This window comes from Argiope bruennichi, chromosome 5 (genome assembly GCF_947563725.1).
Source record: "Argiope bruennichi chromosome 5, qqArgBrue1.1, whole genome shotgun sequence".
Lineage (NCBI taxonomy): Eukaryota > Metazoa > Arthropoda > Arachnida > Araneae > Araneidae > Argiope > Argiope bruennichi.
In genome coordinates this window covers 24,826,816-24,836,947 of record NC_079155.1, presented here as the reverse complement: position 1 = coordinate 24,836,947, position 10,132 = coordinate 24,826,816, and the positions used below count along the sequence as shown (strand labels likewise).

Here is a 10,132-nt window from a genome sequence, read left to right as displayed (position 1 = left end):
TTTACAATGCTAATGAGAGACTCATTTGTTTTTCATGAACATCAACAATAATTAACTGAAATGTATGTTTAGATAACATTGTATAAATGCCAATTATTGAAGACAATTTGTAATGTTGATTACTACTAATATTTTATTAGTGCATTACTTTAAGCATCAAATTTACGAAAGTTAATATCTTCAAAAAATTTTCATAAATTACCACTGATTGGTTGGTTTTGGATTTTATGGCACAAGAACCAGTATAAAGGTTATACTGCACCAAACAAGTTTATTTCTAATTCAAAGTTTAATAAAAATAGCTTCTATAAAAGTGATACAAAAATAACCATTGGTAAAATGGTGATAAATTACAAAAAGTCATAACGAAGCCATTATAGTGGGTTCAAATTAAGGAATAAAAGCCTATAGATTTTAAAAAGACAAAAAAGTTTATAACAGCTCCCCTAAGAAGTTCATTTCAATTTACAAATGGGCCCTGTTGTGTGTGTGTGTTAATTAAACATGCAGTACAAGAATTACTCTAAGCAAGTAAAAAAAGGGACCTGAAAAAGTTACTGATTTATACACGTATCATACAAGTTTCTATTTCTGTAAATATAAATAATTTGAAATGAAAAAGGTGTGTACAGTATAAAGAACTAATAAATAGAATTTGACTTATCAACATTAATCAAAAATTTCATCAGAATATAAAATTAGAATAATGGAATGTTATTGTTTATGACTAAATAAAAACTAAAATAAAGCAGTTCATCTCAATTTATGCAATTTTAAATTTAAATAGCAAGGTTTTAAAAATATTCTCATATGGAACCAGCTTTTATGTTATGAATTGCATGAAAAATTTGGAACTTTTATGCAGAAAAAGTTACTGTAGGGATTAGAAAAGCATCGATTTCACATTTACAATAATTTTGTTATTTATTTTAATATAAAATAAAATTTCATCAATAATATATTACATTATTAAATGGAAACTTGCATTCAAAATTTTTCATGTTCAGTCTGAGAAAATTTAAAATAAACCTTATATACTTAATTATTCAAACTTATTGTATTTTATAATTAAACCACTTTAAATCAGGTGTATTAGTCACAAACAAAATCATTTTATATTTTGAAGCAAACACTCAAAGATGTAAGATATTTACTTGTTGAATCTATGCATTAAACATCTTTCTCATTCAATAAGAAATGCCTTTCCCAATGATGATTATTGACATTCAATTAATATTGGAATGTTAAATTAGCTTGAAATTTCCAATATGAAAACAGTTATTTCTGGAAATGCTGCCAACTGTTAGAATTAAACTGAACTAATTTATCTTAACATTTTTGATTAATTTAATTAGTACTTCAAGTATATTCATAGACATTAATTAACCTTATTTAAAGTTTCATTATTTGAAATGTTTCAAAAACTCCACCTAGAAAATATATTAATAATCAATTTTAAGAATTTAAATCTTATAAAAGCTTTTTTTTTACGAGATTGCTATTAAAATCAGATTATTTTGTATGCCAAACCTCATGGCAAGTTATCTGAATTATCATTGGAAACTAGCAAATTTAGCAAAAAAAAAAAAAAAAAAAAAAAAAAAACTACCAAAAGTAGAAACTGAAATTCTTCTATTAAAAAAAAAATTGTGACTGTATAAGCTGACTTATCCATTAAATTACAATTTGACACTACAGTTAATGAAATAGAAGTTAATATGTTACTTTAGCGCCTTCAAAATCATTTTTGTGCTTTTTTTGTTTGAATTTGTTACATTTAACATAATTTGAATATTTCTGAAATCTCAGCATTTTGAACAAATTGTAATAAACTATCTAATATTGAGAAAAAGTTTATAACACTATAATTATCAATTTGAGTTAAAGGGTTTCCTGCATTTATTTAGAACACTATTATAATGTATACTGCATCTTATATTGCAAATGTGCTATATTTAATCAATAAAAGTGTTAATGTACAATTCTAAATTTTTCATTATTATTTTTTTAGATTAAGAGCTAAATAAAAGAGTGTTGTCATTAGCATCTAATCTAATGGCGTTGTGTATTAAATAGCATTATTAAAACATCAAACAAAAAGTTTTAGTAAATAAAATAAGTATTTAAATTGTTTTAATCAATTCACTTTGTTGAAATACCCTCACTAATGATTATTTTCATAACATTTTGTCTTAATATCTCATTATAAAACACTTCCAAGGCAAAAAGACATTAACTCCAACAAAGGAACTAAAATATATATATAAATAAATATGTAATTTATTACATATGATACAGATATTTACATACAAATATGTAATAACAATCTACACATCACCACGATATTTCAGCTGTTTGTAATTTTTCATCACATTAATAAATATATCTCTACAGCTGTGATTAATATTAACTGAAACTGATTTCAGGGTATCTTCACTGCATAAATCAAGTAACCTATACATGCCTAACAACAAGTGGTCCTAGAAAAAAAGGTGAATATTAAATAGTAAATTCCTTCAGGTATTATAATTAAAGAAACATTATTTATGGATGCTTATTTACTTACTTTAACATTCCCATCTAATGTAATATGCTGAACACAGTCAACATATTCGGCAATAAGATATGACGCCAGTTTTGCAAAGTTTGTTTTATGTCTGCTCATTACAGTAAATAATCTAAAATAAATTATATTTATTAGAAATAACAATATAAATTCTCCACAAAAAAAGTTCTGTATTAGGCTTAGAAAAAAATTTCTAAATTAAAAAAGAATTTTGAAGACAAAGAAAATATCAACATAAAATTGCATGTATTTCATTAAATATTTCACTACACTTATTTCATGCTTTTGAAAACAGGATTCTGAAATCAATTCTCTCTCCCCCCCCTTCCTGAAGCAGTGATGCATGTGTACTCAATGATAATATATTTAATTAATATTTTTAGAACTTATCAATTTTAATATTTTTAGAACTTATCAATAAATTAATTAATTTTATTTTATACTAGTAGTGCCACCAGGTAGTAAATTTTTTTAAACTTGTAACTAAATTCCATAATATTTATAATAATGAATTATAGATAATAAAATCAGATATAATTCAAATTTCAAAAAAATCTTTTTCTTTAAAGTTCTTAATAAAACTATATTTCTAAAAATTATTAATGGAATTAGAATGCAAGGTTAAAAAAAGACTTGGCTCTCCTCTCCCCACTTCTCCAATCTCATATTTAAATAAAAAACAAAAGGAGAAAATAGCATAATTAAAATAGAAGTTAGTATTGAAAAGAAAAGTGCTGGCTGGATAAGAAATAGTATAATTATGAAGTAAAAATTATATTTCCTAATGAATGAAAATGAAATTCCGATTTATACTGACTTACCCTGAATTTGACTTAAACATCTGTAAATACGATAATTATAATATATTGATTGTTAAACTAAAACAAATGTATTTGTTAGCACCTTCAATTTTCATTTAGGAAATTTAAAAATAAAGGAATTATAATGATAGGTATCAAGACTCTAAGATTTAGCTAGCTTAAATACTTGTTAAGAAATTCAGTTTTTCAATACAAAATCTACTCTGTTATTCAAAAATATTACAGCTATTGAAATAATTAAAAGGGTATACATAATACATCATAACTGTTTGAGTTAACTGGATGCAGAAAGAATACACAAATAGAAATTATGACATATATATTGATGAGTAAAAAATAACAAGCATAATGTTAAGATCAACAAGAAATTTAGCTATATTAATATTGTTTTGATGAAACAAGGATTATTTTTAAATAATGCTAACATTTCATTTATCAAACTTCTAGGCCACTTCATTAAGGGTGCATTTGACCCTCAAAATGGGAATTGATGAGATCCAGACTCAGATACAAAGCATATCTTTGTTGGAATCATGTTTGTACTTGATGATCTCAAATACAAAATATTTTCACCATGATCCTGGAATAATATATAAATTATGTAATAGCTTATGGCAAATTTAACAGTACTGGTACTTACAGAAATCTCCTGAGTAAACTTATCAAAACTTTTAAGATAGATTTCTTAAATTTAATTCTCAAAAATATATTTTACAAGTAGTCAATATTAAAGAAATTGATACCCATAAGTTCATTAGAAAAGTAACCTCCACAAAATATGCTTTATCAGAATTGATATGATTTTCCAAAACCAGGAAAGATATATTTGACAATGACATATAGTAAATATCTGTTTATAGAAAAACTGAATCAATATAATGGATTCATCTGCTTATAAAATTTAATATTTTGATTGATAAAAAAATTATAAATGTGTTTTAAAATTACAACTTTTAAATTTTAAATAATTTATTAAAAATTAATAACACTATAAAAATCATCACGAAACTATTCTGAAAATAAAAATTAAAAGAATGTTTTTTTTTTATAACAATATTAGAAAGTAGAAAATAAAAGGGTGTGTGGAAGGTGTGGGTATGGAGTGGAGGATATTATTTTGGAAAGCACTTTGATATCCTTTAAGCTGGGAGCCTCAAATCATAAAATTTACAGCTCAAAAGTTGTCAAACACAACAGGAAAAGAAATCCAAATTAAGCTGATAGAAAAGCTAGTTTCATACAAGTATGGTAAGGTATTCTATTCAAAAATTAATGCACAACTATTTCTTTTGGTCATTGCTAATAATAAGGAAATAGAACAAACTAGCAAATTTTATGATTATTTAAAATACCAGCCAGTCATAAACTTTTTCAATTGTATCCCCCCCCCCTGAAAACAAAAAGCTATATAGCACCAAATTTTATTTTGAAAAAAAAAATGCTATTGAAATTCCTATATTTATTTTGTAACACACTGCTTATATAAAATTGGAATGAAAAGGAACAAAGACTCTTTCATAATTGCCCAAGTATGAACAAAAAAGAATTCTGAAAATATAAATTGCATAAGGTAAACTTTTCAATTTTCCATTTACTTATAATTTAAAAGAAAAAATTTATTAAAAACTAGTATAAATATATCAAGATAACACTTACCTATCCATGTTCTGAGCAGCCTGAATGATTTGTAAATGGACAGTTTTTTCTTGTTTGGCAATATGATCTTGAGATCCAGCAGCTATTAAAGATCTTAATAACAGTGATTAGCAGTTAAGTTTTATAACATTTACAAAGCAGTCAGATAATTTTTAAAAAGCATTTATGTCTCCTCCTCTTTTTATTTTTTCTTTCTATATTTTAATATGAACAGAATAAAATATTTTTCTCTACAAGAAATGGGTGAAATAGGTTTATATAATACCTATAAATTAAACAAATAAATGCAAAAAAAATTTAGGAATAAAATAATATAAATCATATTATTTTATTAAGTAAAAAGTCTTTATGAACTACGTCTTATAAAAGTATAGATATGGCAGTGTCAGTGCCTTAAACATTGTTTAAGCTTCTTACACTTAATGGGAAAATATAAAATACTTAATTACTTAAATTAAATATCATTAAATTAAGAATTATATTAAATTCCTACTTAAAATTCAGTAAAAAAAATATTTATGAATAACAAACCAGAATTCCTTTTATAAATAAAACTCTTCTGACACTCCACTTTTTATTAGCTGTATATTTTAAAAAATGCACTGAAAATAGCAATTTTGAAAAACTAAAATACAAATAAAGTATTTCACATGTAATATAGCAAATAAAAACATAACTTAAAAAGGATATATATAACAGTCTGCAGGAATGAGAATGTTGCATTGAACACTACTTCTGAATGATATACTAATAAACTATAACAGACATCAAATACAGCATCAAATTCATTTAAAAACAATGAAAAACTATTTGAGTCTTTTGGAAATTTTGAAACTCTGCAGGCACTTAAACTCTGTACTAAATGCTGTCTTGGTATGCAGCTCTAGAAAAAAAAATTCATCAATTAGGGAGAAATTGAATATTAATCAGGAGAATCAATAAAGTCTAAAACAATGATAGTCAACAAAATACAAATCTTTTAATGCATTTGGCTGATATAAATTTCAAATGGATAAATAAAGGAAAAAGGCTAAAATAAATTAGACAGTTATAAAAATTACATATAAATCATATTACATGATATTATACAATTATATTAGAATCTTCTTAAATTGTGAATTTTGAACCTGAATAGAATTGTGAAAAACTTTCATATATTTCAAGATATGCTAGTAAAGAAAAAAAGTATTTCATTAAAGTTATTTAAATAGTTATATTTTAATTCAATTTCCATGCAACTACCATTATCTAAAACTTTATTTTCTAAATTATTTTCCCAACTTAACCCTCCGAGGGTACTTAAGATATGAGAATGACAAGCTTCTAATATAATGGTTGGGTCTTGTTGCCCTGCTGGGTGCAAAAATGGTGTGAAATTGTTTGAACTCTAACGATGACAAGACATTCATCTATAGGATCCCCCCATTTCATCTCATAGGACATTCTTCATACGAGATGAGTTGCATAGTGGCCGATTATGGTCTTAAGATTCAACCACAGTTCCCACATATGCAGTTGTAGTGTTTTGATTCATCAAAATTCATTTGAACAGGGCAGAATGACAACTTATGTTTATACTCCTAATTTTATAACAATTTTTTTTATGGAGATTTAAAAAAAAAACATTTTCAGCGCTTTAATTTGAATTAAGGGTTGTGAATAGAGAATGTGAGAATGTTTAAGAAGACTTGTTCTGTTATAACCTTTCAATACATGTTTATTGACTCCTTTTAATTAATTTAATTAAGTACCAAAAAATGTACAAATGTTTTATGTAGTTTTTATTTCAAAAGGAGAAGCTATAAAAATAAAGGGATAATTCATTAGTAATATTACTATGGAATAATTTCTTTCTAAGAAACCTGGAAAGTTTAGAAAAACATAGATCTTTAAAATATAATATAAGATTAAAAAATTATGCAAGTAGTTTTTACAATAAAGGCTTTCGAAATCCAAAGCTTATAAATGAAATTATAATAAGAACTTATATTCAGACTAAAATTAATATAAAAGAAAAAAAACTAATATAAACAAAAGATAACTAATATAAAAGAAATAATAACACATACCTTTTTCAATTTTAATAAGAAATTGATAAATTGTAAAATAGGAATTTTTATCATATGTATATGAAAATCTGTATCACTTGATTTATTTAGAGAAATACGGCAAAGTTGAGATAAAATCTGAAAGAAACATCAAAAAAAGGTTATATAAAGAAGAATATATTTTACTATCTGACATCTTATACTATTTAGATAAGCATATTTACTTACATTTACAAGAATTGTTGTTGGCAGAGAAGATTCTGGCCTTTTTGAATCAGAATCAATGATTTGCTTAATGATATTTAGATTCATTTGTAAAGTAAATGCATTCAGGAAAACAAGATCAATATTTTCCTAAAGAACATAAGAAAATCAAAATCAATTAAAGGGGGAAAAATACAAATTTTACAATCCTTGCTTTTAAATCCAAACAAATTACTTTAAAAAAACATATTTGACATTGTATAATCCAGCAGATACATTTTCGAAATTCTATAATTAGAAATGATATACTAATGATATTTATTACCTATTTTTAAAAATTCAAGAAATGTAACATGAAATGCATTTATTATTGTAACAGCAATGATAGCATACTTAACAAAAGTTACTAACAATACTGAATGTAAATTTATTAAATTTACTATAATTAAATTTAATAAGTAAAATAAACCAAATATACAAATATGCATAAATAATAAAAATATTTTCTAGATAATACAAAAGATAGCAAAATAATAATAATAATAATATCAATGAATAAAACAAATCATCCATCAGAAATATTGAGAAAGATAAAAGGCAATTGCAAAAAAAATCGTAATTGATTTTTATTTTTTACAAAAACATACATTAAGAAAAATATTTTTAAAAAATATTCAAAAGAATAAATAATGTTGTAATTGTTATATGTTTCTAAAAATAATCTCCAAATTAGTTTTTCAAATTTAAAAATGTGTCCTACTCAGAAAATCTGAGAGATTTTTTTTAAATAAAAAATCTCTCAGATATTAGATTTTTCATTTTAGAAATAATTTAGCTTTTATAAAAAATATGATCTGCAGAAAGCTTAAATATTCTAGCATGTAAAAATAATAATTTATATATCAAAATTGAAAAATGGATATGAAAGCTTTACTTTTTAATACAAATTCTATGATTTAGGATGATATTTACCAAGAGTGCAATATATAAATACTTTATTCTAAATTACAGAAAACAAGAACCAAAACAAGAAAAAAATTATTCAATTAATGTTGTTTAAAAACAAATGATATTTGATGAGGAATACATAAAAACATATAAGTATACAAAATGTTTAAACAATTATCTAGAACTTTACCATTTGTTTGAGAAGTTCTTCAAGGATTTTATCTGTATCTTCTTTAGACATCAAAGTAAATAAAGAATTTAATAATTTGATTTCATTATTTTGTAAAGTCACAGGATGCAGGATGTTTTGACTTTGCTGCAAAGCAGTTGGATTCAAGCATTGTTGTTGAAAAAGAATATGTACATTACTCCATATAATAAGATGGAAATCATCAGGTATAAAGCTTTCTATGTCTTTACTGTGTTCACAGATACTTGCAAAAAATTTAAAATAAGCGTTATTCTGAAAAAAAGAAAAGCAAAGCAAATGAATAAAAATATTTATACATTAAATTTACTATTACAATTTATAATTACGAAAATTATGCATAAATGCTTTTTTTTATTTAGTTGCAATCACCATATTTCTTATTTAACTTTTTAAAAAATGCTTTAAATTATTGTAAAACTGTCATATTCAACTTAAAAATTGATTGCTTTTAATTTCCATAAAGAAATGTTCCGGGTCATTGATGAACAACAAAAAATAATACATTTACTTTTTATATGACAAACCAAGTTTAAATGTTTTTAATATTTGATTACCTTTGGATTGGATATATTTTCCTTGGCAATTGTTATTATTTTAGGTAAAGGTTTTAAATATCTCTCTTTCTTCTTTTGATCAATATTGCAGGATGTTGAAGTAAGAATTTTTATAACTTCAGCATAACATTCAATCAAAGTACAGTACACAGAAACAGAATATCCTTCCTCAGTTTTTTTAACAGCCTTCACGCAAGAAGAACACAGAGAAGATGCTAAATTCTCACAAGATTCTTTATAGTCATCAGGTAAATGTACCTTTTTGAATATCTAGATAAGAAAAAAGGGGAACAATTACTTAAAAAATAGAGGATACAAATAAAGAGCAACTATTAAGCAAAAATAATGTAATTACCTGAGAAACTTGTTCTAAAGTCAGAAGAAGTACCAAACATGAGAATTCAGCAGTTTCTTCAACGACATTAAGCTAAGAAAAAAAATATAAAATACCATGAAGAAGCAAGAAATAAAATCTTGTTATAAATATTGACAGCTAAGATTTTCATCAAACAATTTGCATGAAATGAATAAATACATGAAAATTTTCATTTTATTTGTCCTTGCATCAATGGATTTTAAATTTAATGGGCAGAATTTGAAGCATTCAAAGAGAAAGGATAAGAAAATAATTAGAAGTTTTTCCCCCATACTGATATTATGCAATTGTAAGAAGGGTCTTTCCTCCAATCCCCCCTTTTGGTCTTTTTTTTTACTACTAATATGTACATTTGCATAATACAACAAAATTTCAAGTGCAATGTTTTCTAATACATACTGAAAATTAAAATAATGACATACAAAACATTCATAACTCAATTCACAATAGATAGTCTTTCATTCCAATTAGTTCAATTAATCTAAGATCAGGAGTATTAATCAAAATTGTTATAAAAAAACCAATTTTAAAAAACAGCTCAGTCAGAAGTCATGCAATACACATATTTTCATTTTTTTAACACATTATATGCTACAGTCAAGTGGTTAATATTTTCCCGAGGGCCAAAGCATATTTTTCGTAATTTGCATTCATTTGTCATCAAATATGTTATGTGACTTTGATTTGGATAAATTATTTTAGTTCTATCAGTATTTTATATTACATTTGAGCAATGCTGTGTTCACAT

At 24.4% G+C, this 10,132-nt stretch overlaps 1 protein-coding gene across 1 annotated transcript in view; it reads right to left on the bottom strand.

Moving 5' to 3' along the window:
- Positions 1 to 2,260: 2,260 nt before the first annotated feature.
- LOC129969411 (uncharacterized) overlaps positions 2,261 to 10,132 on the bottom strand; it is a 31,503-nt gene continuing 23,631 nt past the window's right edge. The window contains exons 17-25 of the mRNA XM_056083975.1: positions 9,364 to 9,435; positions 9,009 to 9,278; positions 8,434 to 8,706; positions 7,320 to 7,445; positions 7,113 to 7,229; positions 5,734 to 5,926; positions 5,044 to 5,146; positions 2,567 to 2,678; positions 2,261 to 2,480 (exon numbers count right to left, since the gene is read on the bottom strand). Coding sequence (XP_055939950.1) covers positions 2,328 to 2,480; positions 2,567 to 2,678; positions 5,044 to 5,146; positions 5,734 to 5,926; positions 7,113 to 7,229; positions 7,320 to 7,445; positions 8,434 to 8,706; positions 9,009 to 9,278; positions 9,364 to 9,435 — 1,419 coding nt within the window. The 3' untranslated portion in view covers positions 2,261 to 2,327. The remainder of the gene's footprint in view (positions 2,481 to 2,566; positions 2,679 to 5,043; positions 5,147 to 5,733; positions 5,927 to 7,112; positions 7,230 to 7,319; positions 7,446 to 8,433; positions 8,707 to 9,008; positions 9,279 to 9,363; positions 9,436 to 10,132) is intronic.